This window comes from Pelodiscus sinensis, chromosome 1 (assembly GCF_052426305.1).
Source record: "Pelodiscus sinensis isolate ZL-2025 chromosome 1, ASM5242630v1, whole genome shotgun sequence".
In the NCBI taxonomy this organism is placed as follows: Eukaryota; Metazoa; Chordata; order Testudines; family Trionychidae; genus Pelodiscus; species Pelodiscus sinensis.
In genome coordinates, this window is record NC_143052.1 from 112,537,847 (window position 1) to 112,556,627 (window position 18,781).

Here is an 18,781-nt window from a genome sequence, read left to right on the forward strand (position 1 = left end):
AGTGACTGCTGTGGCCACCCCAGGGATCGCTGCCAGGGGGTCCCTAAGGCCAGCTGCACCAGCTGCTTTTCAGGTGGTCCCCAGAGCTAGCTGCCTTGGGGCTGCTCAAGTAGTGGCAGATATGGATGACTAAGGGACTGTCCAAACAGCTGGCTGTAGAGCCACTCCAGCAGTGAATTGTTGTGGCTGTCCCCAGAGCCACCTGCGCAGCTGGTTCCAGGCAGCCTTGGAGTCAACCACACTGGCCAGTGCAGAAGTCACAGAGGTTGTGGAAAGTCAAGGAATCCATGACTTCTGCAACTTTCATGAGAGACATGGAACCCTGTTCATGACTGATTGGTATCCTAGAGTTTGAGCGGGGTAGCCAAGTTAGTCTGTAACAGGAAACACTTTTAAAATAACCAATAGTCTGGTAGCACTTTATAGACTAACAAAACATGTAGATGGTACTGTGAGCTTTCATGGGCACGACCCACTTCTTCAGATGACCGGTCACGCAACAAATCAGGCTGTGCCCACGAAAGCTCACGATACCATCTACGTGTTTTATTAGTCTTTAAAGTGATACCAGACTATTTGTTTTTTAAGTTTTTCCTGGTATTCTAGAGTTCATGATCCAGAGTGTAGAATAGAGAAGCTAGGTTTTCCAGAGATATTTAGTCAAAACATCAGAACACCGTTCACCAGTTTTTTATTTTGGTTACACTGCAGCAAATCTAGATTATCTCCATTGCTTTCAGTGGAATTACTCTAGATTTATAGTGGTGTGATTGAGATCAGAATCTGCCTCCACTTCTCTGATCATGATTTTTAAACAAATCAACTCCAAAAAGATAAACAACATTTAGTTTTCAACAGAACTCAGAAAGGTTCTTGTTTGATTAGAAGTTCTGCAGTAAAAGAAAACATCCATGAAGGCAACTTCCTTCCCAAAGGTTCTAGCAAGGATGAAGGGGAGAGGATGGAAAACTGAGTTTTTTTATAGACTTTACAAATAACTTATTAATTCATAGGCGCTAAGAAGGAATTTCATACCTCTTGCCCATATGTTCAGTGTCTTTTTTCAACCCTACTTCTTGATGTTTTAGTTTGACTTTTTGCAGCCAACACAACCATTTTAGAGAACAAATCAGTCAGGCACTAATTTGCAGAGGTGACCCATTAGTTTTAGGTGTCCATTTCAGATACTCAGTGCCTGATTTTCAGAGATACTAAGCACTCACAGCTGTCACTGATTTACTCCATATGGCCTTGTGGCTTCTTGGCCTTTTGGCTAAAGTCAAGTGTAGTTTTGTTTAAGATGCATAAACATTCACACCAAATGCAGCGCTTGCTGAAAGGCTTGGTTCAGGCCAGTAACCCCTTGGCGTCATGTCGACCCATATCATTGCCCTCATCTTCTAGCTCTGAAGGTGAACATCTGGCCCTGCCTGGATGCTCTGTGGTGTTCTTATCAAATAATATCTGAAAATCAACCCCTCTGTTTCTCACCCAAGAGATCCAAATTAGTGGTCACTTCCTTACACATTTCAGCTCTGAGACAGAGAAGAATTTCAATGAATGAAGATGAATTGAAAACATTTCTTTAATGGAGCTTGTGAACAGAATATTATTAAAGAGACGGAATAAAATGAAAATAATTATTTTACCCAATAATTAATGTTCAATAGTAATAGTAGTATTTAATATTTATCTAGTTCCTTTAAAGCACTGTGGGACACATGAACTGTCAGTTGGGCTGTTCATCAAAACAGTATAAAGTAGAGCTGGCCGGAGAATGGCAATTCTGTCTTGCAAAAATGTTTGGGGTTTCAAAAATGTGTTTTCATTCTTTATGGTAATGAGTTCAAAAACCTTTCAGAAGTTCTCATGACACAGAATTGTGCTGCAATGTCCATTTTCAGATAAAAAAGGTCAGGTATCCAGATCAGCTGTTTCTCTAGCTCTCAACCATGGACTTCAGAATTCTTCCTGATGAAAAAAATAGTTGAAATTGATATATTTCCATGAAATGTTTCAGTTTTGATAAAATGACTTTTTCTGATTATGTATGTTTAATTGAAAATCTTCCAACCAGCTCTAGTATAAAGGATATGTTGAGAGGAAAATTTATCCTAGAATGAATTTGGGGGCTGGGGAGATAAGCATGAGGGATTCCTAGAAAAAGAGAATGGAATTAGCAGTGTATCTGTTTACAGGTCTTGGATGTCTGCGGGAGGGTGTTAGTGATGCAAATAAGCAAGGGATGGTGGATTGCAAGGTTGCCTTGGGGAGATTGTGACCTCCCCTCTGCACTGTGATGCTGTAAGGCACCTGGGCACAAGCTAGTGTGGGATGTATGGTCTGGGCTCCTTCCCACCAAGCTGCTTAGAGTGAGTCAGCAGTGGAAACATCACTATCCAAAGCTGCTGCTTCTTATCCAAAAGGGAACTCAGCACCATTAGAGGCACTATGGTAAGGACGAATGCAGTAATTCCCTGTTCAAGGAGGGAACCAGGTCTTCTGTGGATGTGAGGATATAAGATGTATTCTCTCTGCTATCTGCTTTGCTGTGAGGCTGGGTGAAAAGGAGAGGATTGTGGCAGCTTTCTGGGAATGTGGGATGGGGGAGGGAGGAATGAATGGGACAAGAGATTGATATCTTTGCTTGATAGACTATGAGATCTGCAGAGGTCTAGTAATTCACCTAATAATTCCTACACCAATCTCAATAATTTGCAACTGAACCAGAGTAAACCTTGTAGAAAGACTTCCAGCATTGATTTAAAGACTTAGAATGAGCAAGAATATACTATACCCTAGTTAAGGTGTTCCAATGTTTAATGACCCTCATTTAACAACTTACACCTTATTTCCAGTATTACTTTTCTAGCTTCAGGTTCCAGCCATTTTATCTTGTTACACTTTTGACAGCTTGATTAAAGAGTCTCTCCCTTCTTGTGTAGATACTTAGAGGCCATGAGCAAGTTGTCATTGTAAGGTATATCCTTCAGTCCTGGAATCATTCTTGTAGAATTTTTCTAAGTCCTCTGCAACTCTTCAGTAGTTGGACCACATCTGGCATGCACTCGGTTTGGATGCTTCTGGCTCAGACCCTGATGGAGCCCCACTTTTGCCACTGGAGAATGTGGGAGGGGGCTTTTTGTTCTGCTCCAGCTCATAAGAGGGGAACTGACATGCTGGAGTTGAGAAGCTAACCCTTATGCTGCAGAGGTGATGAAGAGACAGATATAAACTGGGAAGAGCCTACTACTTCCTTTTCCATCCTCCTTTCTGTCTAACACGCACACTTAAAACATGCTGGCAAGGCTTGCATTTTTAAATGAGCCATGAACTTTTTAAAACATAATATTTTAAAAGCATGGTGCCTTCAATATAACCAGATGACACATGATCAAATGCCTCTAATCTAGAAAATGACCATGTTAAGTACATTTAGATTCTTATAGCTTATGTGTATTTGTGACTTCTTATTCAGTCCATAAGTTCAAACAAGACCAAGTTAATACAGCCAGATTAAAACTGACAACATTACATCTGATTAAAGGAAAAATATACTTCTAAACTGCATGGTTATTTTTGCCAGCACAGTGGGAAACCCAGGAGAGTGCTGAGATTGTTTAACGTGTAGGTAAATAGCTAATGGACATGTACAGTCTACATTTTCAGAAGGGGCTAGTTGTGTTGGGTCTCCAACATGAGAAACCACCAAAGCCCAAGTCTTAGAAAGGGCTGAATACTTACCCACAGAAAAATGAAGCTCATGAAAGAGCCTCAGTTGGTAACCCCAATAGTAGAGGCTTCTAAAATCACTAGCTGCTTTTGAACATTTAGAGCACAGTTAGAAGATGTGAGCACCCAGTCAATGGTACCCAGTCCCAGTTATGACATCAGAGAGCCCTGTTGATCATCAGTGGTTTGTGTCATAGACCCTTGACCTCACTGACAGGACACTAAGTAAAGGGAGAGACTCTTGCTATTTATCACAGAGAGCACATGAGCTTTATAGTCTGTCAAATATAGGTTGGGAAAAACAGGCAAATTCAGGCGGAATGTCATTAAATCTACAAAGAGAATGAATTTGATCTTAGATCTCTTAACTATTAGGTGCCTGCCTGCTGTTTACAAGTCTTGTCTTTAATAACATAGAATGGGTTTCCGGAGAGGCGATAAGATAGGAATTTAGAAATGAGAAACATAAACTACAAGAAATGTAAAGAGATAATTTCAGGAACATAATTAGCACATTTTTTTTCTATTTATTTAACTTAATTCCTCATTAATGTCCTGTTCATTCTTCTGATCCTTATTTAAACTAAAATCCCTTTACATTGTGTGGTACAAAACAGCCTTATAGTGGGTGAAAAAGTAATTTATTCCCACTTTTAGGCAATTTTACTTTGCCATAGTGGGATAAGAGGAGTTTCGATTTAATGAGAACCAGACCTTGTCTGGGTGTGAGAATGTGTAGCAACCCCTCCAAAACATAATCTGAAAAAGAAATGATGAAAAGAGCTAATTCAGATCCTGTTGAAATAAATGGAAGCACTCTGGTTTCAGCATAATTGAATTAGCCGTTATACCACGGATTTGTTTGTGTTTACAATTAGCAATGGTTTATTCTGTCCATAGGCCTCAAGAAAAACTATGATGGGACGAAAATATTCCCAGTTAATTCCCTTTCATTCTGGTCCTTACAATGATATTTAAATTCTTTCCTAGTTCAAGGCTTTGCCCCACCACTCACACAGACTCATAGCAGTGAGTATATATGAAAAACAAGGTAGCTGCTACCTTGAAGCTAAGAATCTTACCTTGAATCTTCCTTAGTAAACATGAAGCCTAAATCAGACTGGGTTCTGACTGTCTGCAAATTCTATAAGGTCTGGTTTTCTAGTACTGCCAAGTGGATACAGTTAATAAGAACAAATGTTAACTCCAGACGGTTAGACAGTGAATTCAATATATACGTTTGGAGTAGGATTTAAATACTCTCCAGGGATCGGATTACTGTGCCTGGAACTCTGAGGAACATCCACTCTCTTCATTGTTAAAGGTACAGTAATTTATTTTAAAGCCCTTTACTTTGAAAACCCTTTGGCTATGTCTACACTGCAGGCTTCTTGAACACGAACGGCTGTTCTTGCGCAAAAACTTGTAGAGCGTCCACACTGCAAGCCCATTTTTGTGCAAAAAAGTTTACAGTGGATCGTTAGAAGAGAGGGCTTCTTGTGCAAGAGTTTTTCCTCTCTCCACAAGGAATAAGCCTTTTTGCACAAGAGCTCTTGTGCAAAAAGGCGAGTGTGGACGGGAACAGGGGTTTCTTGCACAAGAAACCTCTATGGATAAGATGGCCAACAAAGCTTTCTTGCACAAGAGAATGTCCACACTACCATGGACACTCTTGCGCAAAAGCACATGGCAGTGTAGACACGCTCTTGCGCAAGAACTTTTGTACAAGAATTCTTGCGCAAAAAGTTCTTGCATAAGAAGTCTTCAGTGTAGACATAGCCCTGTTGTAAATCTCTTGCTTCTTTTGGTATTTCTTCCTGTATCAGTCAGAGCATTCCCAAATTGTTGCTAGTGTGGAAAAGAAACAGGCCTGTTGCAGTTCTGTTTTCCCACTGGGAGTCATCACAGGGGGCTGGTTCCAAAGGCAGAGCTGAGATATTCACTGGAATGGAACAAGATCTGATTGGGGAAAGAGGGGCAGGCCTGCAGCCTTTATGAGGCACAAGTCTTATTACAAAATGAATAACTCTCCAGAACAAGCTACCCGCTGTGTGGGAGGATATAGAAAGAAGTCTGATGACCAGAAAACAGCTCTTGTCTCCATCTGAACTGGGTAGAGGTTTTTCCTTTTTGATGAATGAGATATATTCAACATATTTACTGCATAGTACTCATTATAACAAGAGGAGAAGACATGGGCAAGAAACCAGAATGCTATCCTACTCCATCTGACTCTTATACTCATGAAAAACAAAGAAAAATCTTATTTGACTTTAAATAAAAATGCAACATAGCTTGACTCCTACCTTTGGGTTTGGTTCTTGAAACTTGAGATATGACCAACAAGGTTTTATAAAATTAAATCCACCCTTGGTTTTGGCATCTTTAACTATCAGGGAGGCCAAGATTGTACTTTAAAACCTTGAGAATACACAGCATATTCTTGTTTTTGACTCCAGAAACACATTCCAAAGCATAATGGTCAGGATTTCTATGCCGTGGAGAAGGATGAGAAAAAGAAACTTTTCTTGATGATCATTCAGTATGTTTGTGACAAAGAATTCTTAGCAGTGCTTGAGTTGATCCAGTCACGTCTGATTCCATTTGGTTTTATAACCTGAGCATGGCTGAGATAGGTCAGCTTTCAGATGGGAAGGTTCCAAGAAAAAAAAAGGAGTCTGATGCTCAGAACACATGCATACATTCCACAAATTGTTGCTTATAGATGATAACCAGACTACAGTTTTTACTGCATCACAGTGCTAGAAAAACAGGTTTTTTTTTAACTCAGTTGGTAGCCGTACTTCTTTTCAGTTCAGAAGTCTGGGCTCCAGGTCTTGCTGGAATGGATTTTTTTTTTAAATAGAATCATCGCTGGTTTAAGGTTTCATTAAAAAAAAAATTGAGCACAGTAAGGCCACACTAGTGGATATGCAATCCTCAGCAGCCTATAACCAGCTTATCCTGGAGGAAGGATGACATAATCCATAAACAGGGTGTGGGTGCAATATTCTTCTTGCATTTTGGTAGGAGCTGCTCAAGTTATATATTAAAAATACCCAGTATCATCCTTTGTGGATTGTCCCTTCACACTGGAGTATTAAGATTAGGAAGACTTGTTTTATGAGCAGGCTATTCCATAAGTGACTTCTGCAGGGTCTCTTTCACTTTCCTTTGAAGTAGCTAGTAAGGTGGCCACAGCTAGACAAGAAGCTAAATGATGGTCTACAGGTCTGATCCAGTCTGGCAATTCCTATATTCTATTTCCTGCTACATTAAGAGGAAAGTAATTGTGAAAGATGTAACAAGACAATTCTGATACCTCAGAATTCTTTGATCTCTATTAGTATGAGGTCAGATCAGTGTATAGAATTGGGACTGGATTGCTATTGATGGGAGGCAATCTCCTAGTAACAAACAAAAGTGAGATGTCCATCCAGATTCCATTAACTCTCTGTGAATATATTCTGATGGCACTGATGATCAGGTATTGTTGGTTCAGATAGAACTGCAGGCTCTTAGCAAAAACTCTTAAGTGAGGCTCTGCTCTGAGAGTCACTCTAGAACTGGTAGCATGGGCTTCACCTTGGTTGTTTCACATAAAATTTGCTTAATTTACAAATAAAAAGAGATTTCTTCTAATTGTCAGCCATGCAAACGCAATATAGAATTCAGTAGAAGATCTGGATTCTCCCTTCCTTATGTAGCATTACAAGTAACAAAGATTCTTTAGACCAAATTATGCTTTCACTGATACCCCTGTGAATGTAGTGCAGTTGCACAGCTTCTGGCAGTCATCAGTTTACAGACACTTGGAGCATGGGGTTGTGTCCCTGACCATCTTGGCTAATAGCCATTGATGGACCGATCCTCCATGCGCTCATAGAATTCTTTTTTGAGTCAAGTTATATGCTTGGCCTTCACAACAACCCCAGGTAACAAGTTCAACAGGTTGACTAAGTTGTCAGTCAACCTACAAAGGCTTAGTCCGAAGGACTGTCAGATAGCTGTCACAGCACAAGAAAGAATCCATCTTGATAATCAGATCTTAGGCTGAATTTTCAGAGCTGGCAGTTAGGAAACCCACTCCCACCCAAATAATTTCATTTGAGAGATGGGCAATTTTACATAAAATACATGGAGCCAAAGATGACATTTTTCCAGACCAAATTTCAGAACACAGCTGCATCGAGACCAGTTCCAGTCTGCTCAGGGATTTTATCTTCAAAGATAGCCTCTCAAATTATATAATGTAAGGGCAGTTAATGGCTTGTCTTCACGATAAGGTTAACTTGAGTTGTACTTTTAGCTCAAGTTGGCTGGTCTGGCAGGCACAGCTTGTCCATGAGCATTCTGCTGTGTGGAGATTAGGACCACTTGAATGCTGCTAGTCTAAGTCTTCCAGTGTTTTTCTATAATCCATACCCCTCCATGTCCAAGCAAGACAGACAAGCTGCAACACAGTTCACTGTGAAAGAAATGGTATCACATCTCCATTTATAGCATTGTAAAGACTCATACGATATACCCACAGAAGTTTTAGTGCCATAAAGGTGAGTGGAGCAACACCATGGACACAGTAGATTGAGTGTTGTTTGGCAATGTGGCTGCTCTCATCTGAGCTAGTTTTTCAGTCTAGAAGAGTAATTCAAGTGTAAATAATACAAATTCATGCTGCACTGAAGACCCATCCTGAGACTGGCTGGGAAGTGCTTGCTAAACAATCTTACATTTGAATATACCTCATCCAGCAGTAGTGGTCACCCAAAGGGCTTTTTGTATTTCGTGCTCTTTGGTGGGTCTGTAATGCAGCCTTTGCACATGAGACATTGATTTTGTTTATCATTTAATTATTTTTGCTTTGTGTTTGAATTTTAGGTTATTACAGTGCCTAGCTGGCATAGCCATAACCACTCTGAAAATTAGTTAAATATACGTAAAAGTGTTCTCAAAATATGCTTCAGTGACAAGGATGACAGTCATGTCTAAACGTGCAGGGTGCACATGGGTAAATCAAGCTCTCTCTCAGGGGGATTAGTTTCACATGTGAAGGATCTTAAGTGCCAAGGGAGTAAGGCTGAGTCAACAACTGCTTGAACTAGACACTGATGAAAGCAGTTTTTCCCATCCTCCAGCACAGTTGAGGTTAATGGCTCAGAAGAAGACACCTCATCCCTCTTGGGTTATATATAGTTAGGAAATGCTGCATGCTCTGGGCAGGTCCCAGCCAAGAATAAAATAAATGGGCCTTGCACATGCTGTTCATATGGCATCTGTCATAGGGTATGCATGTTTGTGTGCCTATGTGTAGGCACATACATGAGGGGATGTATCTGGTGTACACTGGTATGTGTGAGCATGCCTGAAAATTTCCATTTTTCTTTTCAGATATGCTATTTATGTCCTAATGTGGCTCTGTTGAAAAATACATTTACCATCCAATTTGTAAATAAGAGTTGGAACTTCTACAATAGGCAGAGAACTGAGGCTAGGCCCCAGCTCTATGGGTCCATGAGCAGCCCAGTTCCAGTTGGGTATGTGAGGTTGGAGACTCCAAAACAGTCAAGGTCAGAGAGGTTGGCTTGGGATTTCTGAATGCATATGTGACTCTCAGGAGGGAGAAGGGCTGATGTGTATTAATTCTCTGACTTTTGCTCTGTTTTCCCTACAGCGTGAGTGCATCTCTGTTCATGTTGGCCAGGCTGGAGTTCAGATTGGCAATGCATGCTGGGAACTTTTCTGTCTGGAACATGGCATTCTGCCAGATGGCACCTTCAAGAAAGAGTCCAAAGAGCTCAACGATGATGACTCCTTTGCCACATTTTTCAGAGAGACAGGGACAGGAAAGCATGTGCCACGGGCTATTATGGTAGACTTAGAGCAAACTGTAGTGGGTCAGTATACAACGAACAATGGAAAATAGCCTATTCTTATGTGTGTCATTGCTGCGTTGGGTCCTATCTGTCTCCAACGTATCAGTGGAGCAGCTCCTTCTTTGTATTTCAGTATGACCCCATAGCTGCGATAAAACTAACCTATTTCAGACTTTTAAACCCAGTTATACTCACTTCTCTCTCATAGGGGATTAAGTCTACAGATGCAAGAAGGGGAGAATACTGACTAGATTTTCCCATAAGTGTTCTACCATGCTATCAACTAAGTCAGGAAATTACCATTGCTAAGTATGGCTAAGTGCAGGGGTGAAAATTGGGCAGGGTGAGTGGGGCGGCCGCCTCGGGCAGAGCGAGCGGGGCGGCTGCCCCGGGCCCGCGCTTCAAGAAGCCCCGTGCATGCGCCATGGCGCCACTGCACATGTGCCGTGGCAAAGGGGGGCCCCGCGAAATTGTCATCTGCCCCTGGCTAAGTGTACTACTCCTCATAGGCTTTTGTTTCAGGTGATATTTTCCTTTGCCTTTTGGATGTTGCTTTCTTTCTACGCAGGTTGGAGACAGGAGAAGCTGCTTCTGTATAGGAGTTTCCTGAAAATTTCCCATCCCTGGCCAGCTACAAGTCATTCCATAAATTGCCTAACTTTGTTAAGACAAGGAGACTGGCTTATCAGTCACTTCTACCCTCAGAATTTAGCGAGCATCATCTCTGTGATACACCTTCATTTTTGCCCAAACTCACAGATGTTTCTAACACCAAGGGCTCCCATGTCATGTGCCTGCCAACAATCAGCACAGCCAATTAACAACTATTCAGGGTGTTTTACAAAAATGTATCAAAGTTGAAGTATGTTCATTCAAGGCTTTTGCAGATTCAGACTAACACGGCTACCCCTCTGATACAGGCTTCTTATGGTTTCTCTTTCTTTGACAGATGAAGTACGTACTGGCACTTACCGGCAGCTTTTCCATCCAGAGCAGCTGATCACTGGAAAAGAGGATGCAGCTAATAACTACGCCCGTGGTCACTACACCATTGGCAAAGACAGAATTGAGTTAGCATTAGATCGTATCCGTAAACTTGTAAGTGATAGCACATCAGAAACAAAATTTTGGTTTGGTGGTGTAAGGAGGTGAACAGGTTGTCAATTGGCAGCACTTGTTTTGCTCCCAATAATGTCATTGGTTCGGATTAGAAACTGAGAGGTCCACTGGATTGTAGGTCAGTTTCCAGATGGACAAAAAATTCCAACAGAAGCCTAAAATGTAGGGTTTTGAGGCTTCAATACTTCACCTTTATCACTGTGGTAGCAACCCAGTACTGATACGTATGGAGCTCACACCATTATGAGAGGGGGCAATAAAAGGTCTTTCCCCAAGAAGACCCATGTTGAATGCTGTGTTCAGTTCTGAAGACAGATGTTCCGGCTCCAATCTGAGGATGCACTCATGGGAGTCTCAGAGATTTAGACTGATTCCTTTTGTTCTCTGTTTGGCTTTTCAGACCGATGCCTGTTCTGGGCTACAGGGATTCCTGATTTTCCACAGCTTTGGAGGGGGCACTGGCTCTGGCTTCACCTCTTTGTTGATGGAACGCCTCTCCCTGGATTACGGGAAGAAGTCCAAACTGGAGTTTGCCATCTACCCAGCCCCCCAAGTTTCCACTGCCGTGGTGGAGCCCTACAACTCCATCCTGACCACCCACACCACCCTAGAGCATTCAGACTGCGCCTTCATGGTGGACAACGAGGCCATCTATGACATCTGCCGTCGCAACTTGGACATCGAGCGCCCCACTTACACCAACCTGAACCGTCTCATCAGCCAGATAGTCTCGTCCATCACTGCCTCTCTGCGCTTCGATGGTGCCCTCAATGTGGATCTGACAGAGTTTCAGACCAACCTGGTGCCCTACCCTCGCATCCACTTCCCCCTGGTGACATACGCACCCATCATCTGCTCCGAGAGAGCCTATCACGAGCAGCTGTCAGTGGCAGAAATCACCAGTTCCTGCTTTGAACCCAACAACCAGATGGTGAAGTGTGATCCCCGTCATGGAAAATATATGGCCTGCTGCATGCTGTACCGTGGTGACGTGGTTCCCAAAGATGTCAACGTAGCTATCGCGGCCATCAAGACCAAAAGAGCTGTCCAATTTGTGGATTGGTGTCCAACAGGCTTCAAGGTGAGAGGGACAAAGACACACTGGCCCTGTATTTTAAATGGACATAGCCAAGTATGGCAGCCCAGGTTGTGATTTCAACTCTTGAACACTATCCATTTGTGAAAAAAGGGAATGATGAGAAGAGAGAGAGAAAGAGACAGAGTGTATATAATCCTCAGTTACTCCTTTGGAGAATGAACATGTCCTCTTTACTCATGTCCTATTTACATATCCTACTTACATAGCCTCTTAAGCAGTCTCCTAGCTGGCAGTCTGGAAAATGTCAGCTCTATAAGATTTAAAGTGTTTAGTTGATGGGGAGACTCTTCTCTACATTAGCAATATATAAAAAACCCCAGATGAATAAGTTCTGGGAAATGAAACATTGGGAACATTTCTCTGTGAACATTCTTCTTTTTTTTCCAATAGCCTCCAGTTTTACATAATTTTGCACACATTCTACACTTCCCTTACTGTCTACGCAGCAGCACCGACAGGCCTGATCTCCAGAGCAACCCTGACAAAAGCAATAGATAGAATTATTAATCTATTTTTCTCATATGTATTATTGGGCTTTGAATGTGAAGACTTGTAAGTGGAAAATATTTACTGTATTAGTTTGTATGGACTAGCTATGGGCTCAGTCATCAGCAGCAAACAGTTTAAAAAAGTAAGTAAGAGTCAGGTGTTCTTTAAAAGGAAAAAAAAATGATTGTACTGAGGATTATAATATCTCTGTGCTCCCTGATTTCATGTTCAGTTTGGTGGTTCTTTCTTGTTGTCCTGGGTTATAGATGAGAAAGGAATTGTCCAAAAAGACAACATGAATGACCTTTGCTGTGATAGTCATTAAATACTGTGATTTCTGCTCTCTAGCCCCTCTCTTCATGTATGAGGCTACTCCAAGTTTTTACCATGTTTATTTGACTTTTGTTGTTTCTCTGGATCCATCTTTTCTCCCTTGCTCTTTTTCTTCCATCTTTCTTGTTTTCATTACCAGGTTGGCATCAATTATCAGCCTCCCACAATAACACCCGGAGGAGACCTAGCCCAAGTGGAACGTGCCGTCTGCATGCTAAGCAACACCACTGCCATCGCTGAGGCTTGGGCCAGGCTGGACCACAAGTTTGATCTGATGTATGCCAAGAGGGCATTTGTACACTGGTATGTTGGTGAAGGCATGGAGGAAGGGGAGTTTGCAGAGGCCCGAGAGGACTTGTCTGCACTGGAGAAGGACTACGAGGAAGTGGGAACTAACTCATTTGGAGAAGAAAATGACAGGGAGGATTCTTAAAATACACTTTGCCCCTTGATGCACACATAATGGTCTTTGTGACTCTTTATTTCATGTATCTCCATTCCAGTTTGTTTTATACCCACAGACTGAATACTCTAAGACCTATGTTCCAAGAATGCTCTTCCTCACCCCTTATATCACAGAACAATGATCATATGAGATATGTCCACCTACTCCTAATTCCTAGGAAGACAACACACCTTAGAATAGATATTGTGCCAATGCCTCGTTGGAGAAAGTTTCTTTTTGAGCCAAGAGTCCTTATTATAATTTACCTAAGGATTCAATCATACATATCCAATGTCAGTATTTGACAAGTTTTATTTGTAATATTTGCTTTAAAATGTTATATACAGTTGTGGTAGCAAGATTTTGAAAAGCCCGAGGATTGCTATTTCAGGAACAAATGTTACTGAGCAGCAATGCTTATCCATAAGCCAAATTAGTTGAAATTAGCCTTCCTAATTTACAGTGCTATTAGATCACTCATATGATTTCCTGGTCTTTCAAACATTGAGGTAGGACTTCCTGTGGCAGCTTTCTGAAAACTATGTAAATGCCTTGGATATGCTTTTGCAAATGGCAAAAGATCTGATTTCTCCTTAAGTCCCCTTCTGTCTTTGTGCTATAAAAAGCCTTTTAGTAAGATTTATTCTCCCTTTTGGATCTCTTACCACACTAGAATATATAAAGTAGCCTTAATGTAAACAAGAACTGTGCCCACAATTTTTAAATGTTCATGTGTTTGTTATGATCAAAGTTAAAGTATTTTGTGACACTGACACTAGTCTTCATTGATGATCATTTACATGCAAAATAGTAAAAGTTATTTAACATGATGGAGTCAAACTCAGATGTCTTTTACAAAGAGAAAGCCACACTTTTCTAATCTATGCCAATTATCTGAAAAAGTTAACATAATTAAATAAAAACCCCATTTTTAAATAAGACACTGCCACATCCATCATAATCTGTTTATAGGAAAGAGAGATGTAGAGAAAAATTAATAGAGAAAGGCTTCAGGATATATTTTTAGAAATTATGCCCAAGAACATTAAGGTTGCAAATACTCAAAAGTTAAGAAATGCCGTAAGTAAAATAGCCTGTGTTACTTTAATTTATCCTCCTTTATGCATATTCATTATGGTATAGTCTTTATTTACATAATCACATCCTATTTTTCTTTTGCTTCTTTCAGTGTACAGGATGGGCATTGCTCACTTAATTAGTAGATATTCAATATTTTGTTTTCTCCTAATTTTTCATATGATCTTATTTGCTTTACAATATGAAACCTTGTTCTGATGACAGAATTATTAATTTCTTCATGGGCTTTTCTTATACACTTATCACTGTAGTATCTGACTGTTTTACACATACTAATTAAATTATTTTAACAACTACCATGTGTGTTGAAGGGATGCATCATCCTTATTTTACAGAAAGGAAATTAAGGCACTGAGTGATTAGGCCACTAGGCCATTAGTGATTAGGATCACTAATTTTGGGCACCCAATTTGAGATGACCTGGACCTGATTTTTCAGAAGATTTATCATTGTACAGACCTTCAAATGTCTAAAGCTCAGCTCCCCCTCACTTCAGTTGTAGCGCTGAATGCTCAGCACATCCACAAATTAGACATCAGGGTATCAAGCTGGAGAGCTCTCTGAAAATGAGGAGCACACAGTTAATGTCCATCTGTGAAAAGTTTGGTTTCAGTGACTTGCTCCGAGTCGCATAGGAACTTTTGTGGCAGAGACAAGGATAGGATTCAATTCTCCAAGGAAACATTCAACTGCCTTAACCATGAGACTATCCTTTCCCTGCAGTTCCTTGTCTCATTCACTACACATCTTCCAACTCCTACATCAAATGAGGAAAGGTTCCTATAGATGATGTCTCCTTTATTACACAACCCTGATTCATCCCCAGAGCAGGTCTGTTCTACAGTGCACTGAACAAGGGAGAGGCAGGGCCGCTGACGGGGCAGGGAGGGGTGGCAAAGGGAGAAGCTGCCAGGGGGCCCAATTATTTAAAATGGCCCAGGGCTGCCAGCCACCATCACCACCCTTGCAAAGTCTGCCTTCTGCCCTGGGGAGAGGACTTCATGCCCTGGTTGGCAGGCCAAATATAGTATAATTGGAAAGCTAAATGTGGTCCCTGGGCCACCAGTTAACAACATAAGAACGGCCATACTGGGTCAGGCCAAAGGTCCATCTGCCAACAGTGGCCAATGCCAAGTGTCCCAGAGGGAGTGAACAGGTACTGATCAAGCGATCTCCTGCCATCCATCTCCACCCTCTGACAAACAGAGGCTAGAGACACCATTCCTTACCCATCCTGGCTAATAGCCATTTATGGACTTAACCTCCATGAATTTATCTAGTTCTCTTTGGGTACATCTAGCTCCGTAGTTTGAACTAGGGAGGCTAATGAGGGAGTCCAAAATTGCTAATAAAGCGTGGGATTTAAATATCCCGCGCTTGATTAGCATAATACCGGCTGGTCGCCATTTTGGAAATCGACTAGCCCGAAGTAACTGTCCACGTCTACACGCGGCAGAGAAGCGGGATTCCGAGATAAACCCTTTAGTTCGAATTAACTGTTAAACCTCATTCCACGAGGAGTAACAGTTAATGCAAACTAAGGGCTTTATCTTGGAATCCCGCTTCTCTGCCACGTGTAGATGCGGGCAGTTACTTCGGGCTAGTCGGTTTCCAAAATGGTGACTGGCCGGGATTATGCGAATCAAGCACGGGATATTTAAATCCCGCGCTTTATTGGCAATTTTGGTCACCCTCATTGGCCTCCCTAGTTCGAACTGGGGGTATGCCTACACTACAGTGGTAATTCAAGTTAACTTAATTCGAAATAGTTAATTCGAATTAAGCTAATTTGAAATAACGCATCTATACACAAAAACTATTTCAAAATAGCATTTTGCTATTTCAAAATAGCACGTCCACACTGAGTGGACCCTAAATCAGAGTTAAGGCTGGCCAGAACCAGTGCCAGCAGGGCATCAGGTTAGGACTTAGTGTGCGGGGCTGCTGCCTGAGGCTAACTGAGCTCCCTGCTTAAAGGGACCCTACCCCCACCTTGGACAGACCGTTCTCAGGGTTCCCCGCTTGCTTGTTTACCTCGATGAGAGACAGCAAAGCAGTCTTGTCTTGGAGTGCCCTGAGTGCCCGCACTTGGGACACCACAGCACTCGGCCACATGGAGCCAGAACTGCCCCAGGGCACGCCAGTGCATCTCGTGGGGTCATTGCCATCAGCCCGGCTGCACTTGCTGCAGGCTGCCATCTGTGAGGTCCATCGAGGGGCTGTCAGGATCCAGGAGGCCCTGAAGGAGAGCGTCCACCCCGAGCAGTCCTTAGAGCCACCCCGGTCCTCCCCACCGGGGGCTCGTGTCCCATTCCTCCCTCACCTCCTTCCACTTACCCCTCCCTAGCCCCCATCCTGATGTCAAATAAAAGACATGTTTTTTCATAAACACAAAGGCTACATCTACACTGGCACTCTTTTCCGGAAATGCTTAAAATGGAACAGTTTTCCATTATAAGTATTTCTGGAAAAAGAGCGTCTACATTGGCAGGGATGCTTTTCCGGAAAAGCACTTTTTCCGGAAAAGCGTCTGTGGCCAATGTAGACGCGCTTTTCCAGAAAAAAGCCCCGATCTTCATTTTCGTGATCGGGGCTTTTTTGCGGAAAAGACTACTGTGCTGTCTACACTGGCCCTTTTCCGGAACAGTTTTTCCGGAAAAGGACTTTTGCCCGAATGGGAGCAGCATAGTTTTTCCAGAAAAACACTGACAATTTTACAGTAGATCGTCATTGCTATTCCGGAAAAGCAAGCGGCCAGTGTAGACAGCTGGCAAGTTATTCCGGAAAAGCGGCTGCTTTTCCGGAATAAGTGGCCCAGTGTAGACACAGCCAAACTGTCTTTATTTAACAAAACTGGGGAGGGGGAATGAAACTCTGGGGAGACTGGGGAAAGGAGGCGGGAGAAGGGAGGGGGAAAACTGAGAGGAGGGAGCTGGAAGGGGGAAGCAAGGAGAAGAATGGGGAGAGGAAGCTCAGTGCTCAGGAGTGGGGGTCTCGTCGGGACATGTCTCCCAGCACGGCGGGTGCGGGGGCCTTGGCATCCCCAGGGAGGTGGGGAGGAGGGTGTGGAGGTTGAGGTGGGGGGTGTGGAGATTGAGGAGGAAGGTGAGGAGGTTGAGGTGGGAGGGGGCAGGAGTGGGAAGAGGAACGGTAGCTGGAGGGGCAGCAGGCACTGGGGCAGCACGCTCTGCAGCAAGGCCTGCAGGTGTGAGCACATGGTATGGTCCTGGGCATGCTGCTCCCGGTGGAGATGCAGGTCCTCCTGCACCCAGGCCTGGATGGTGCGGTGCAGGGCTCGCAGGGCCCCCAGGTGCTGGGCCCGGTACCCCTGCTGCATGCTGGTGGTCCAGAGGAGCCCTCAGGTACAGGAGCAGGTCCCAGGTGGGGTGGGGTGCCCTGCACATGCAGCTGGTGTGGCTGTGGATAAAGAAAGGGAGTGGTCAGTTCTCCCTGGGGATGCAGTGGATGATGCCCAGCGCCCCCTGTGAGGTGAGGACGACCATGCCCTGCACCGTCAGAGCTGACGTGCTTGTACAGAGGCCATGGTCGGGATGTCTGGCTCTCCTTGGGAGTGGTAGCTGCCCCAAGACCGCACCCATGCCCCTGTACCGTGTATAGTGTGGCTGAGGCGGGGGGGAGATGTCCCCTGCCTCTGTGTAGAGGGGGCGTGTGAAGGGAGAGCATCCTGCTGGGTCCCACCCCAGGGTCGGGAGTGTGTCAGGTCTCTTCACACACGGATGTGCCTATTGGGCCATGGCCCCTGGGTGTCACGCAGCTGGAGCCACCTGCTCAAGAGTGGCATGGCACGTGCTCGCACGTGCACAGGTGGCTGTGTGATCCGTGGGAGGCATGGCCCACACGCGCGGTTCCTGATCTCCCTCTCTGCCTTCCCCCGCACCGGGTAGGAGATAGTGCTGGCCCCTCTGCTGCACCCGGGTCAGGGCCCTCAGCCCCAGGCTTGCTGCCTCCTGGGCTGTGTGGACCGCCCCACCCCCCAGGATTCAGTAGAGGGCGGGGAAGTAGGGGCAGGTGTCAGCCCTTGCTACGGCACCGCCCCTGATGGCCCTGGTGTATGCCTGCCTCAGCTCTTTAATTTTGAGGCACACCTGCTCCTGAGTGCGCCTGTGGCCTTTCTTGGCCATGGTGGCCGCTATGCAGCCGTAGATGGCTGCGTTCCTCTGCCTAGTGCAGAGATCATGGATGTTGGGCGCCCCCCCCCAAACCTCATGGAGGTCCATGATCTCCACACTAGTCCACGAGGGCACGCGCCATCTATGGCCCCTGGGTGCTGGGGGACTGGGCAGGGGACGGCTGGCTGCCACTGGATGGCATTGTGCGGCCACTGGGTGAGGGGCTGTGGCTGCTGGCAGGTCTGGCTCTCGCACATGCCCAGTGGCCAGACTCTACCTCTTTACGGGCCCTGGGGTGGGGGGAGAGGAAAGAAGTTTTCCTGGTTGTGCCCAGAGCGGCTACCAGGGGAAATTGGGAAGGGCTGGAGGCCAGCTAATTCAAATTAAGTGTCTATACAGCACTTATTTTGAAATAGCTTTTTCGAATTTGGCATTCCTCCTCGTAGAATGATGTTTACCAAAT

The 18,781-nt window shown here is 44.0% G+C and overlaps 1 protein-coding gene and 1 long non-coding RNA gene across 3 annotated transcripts in view; one reads left to right on the forward strand and one right to left on the reverse strand.

The window, feature by feature from the left end:
- The window catches only part of LOC142818309 (uncharacterized), a 60,777-nt gene that overhangs the window by 4,782 nt on the left and 37,214 nt on the right, over positions 1–18,781 (reverse strand). The window contains exons 2-3 of one of the 2 annotated variants that reach the window (XR_016346933.1): positions 14,648–14,748; positions 1,472–1,971 (exon numbers count right to left, since the gene is read on the reverse strand). This is a non-coding gene — a long non-coding RNA (uncharacterized LOC142818309). Of the gene's footprint in view, positions 1–1,471; positions 1,972–14,647; positions 14,749–18,781 lie in introns of those variants that run through there. The other variant, XR_012895744.2, reaches the window with a different exon arrangement.
- On the forward strand, positions 2,298–13,108 carry LOC102444792 (tubulin alpha-8 chain). The gene is made up of 5 exons (XM_025190924.3): positions 2,298–2,454; positions 9,404–9,626; positions 10,555–10,703; positions 11,125–11,805; positions 12,785–13,108. Exons 1-5 carry the CDS (start codon positions 2,452–2,454, stop codon positions 13,076–13,078), a joined length of 1,350 nt encoding a protein of 449 aa, XP_025046709.2. The 5' UTR covers positions 2,298–2,451; the 3' UTR covers positions 13,079–13,108.

Coding starts and splice junctions, on each gene's coding strand:
- LOC102444792 (XM_025190924.3), top strand. Junction 10,704..11,124: donor TAGATCGTATCCGTAAACTT/GTAAGTGATAGC, acceptor TTGGCTTTTCAG/ACCGATGCCTGTTCTGGGCT. Junction 11,806..12,784: donor GGTGTCCAACAGGCTTCAAG/GTGAGAGGGACA, acceptor TTTCATTACCAG/GTTGGCATCAATTATCAGCC.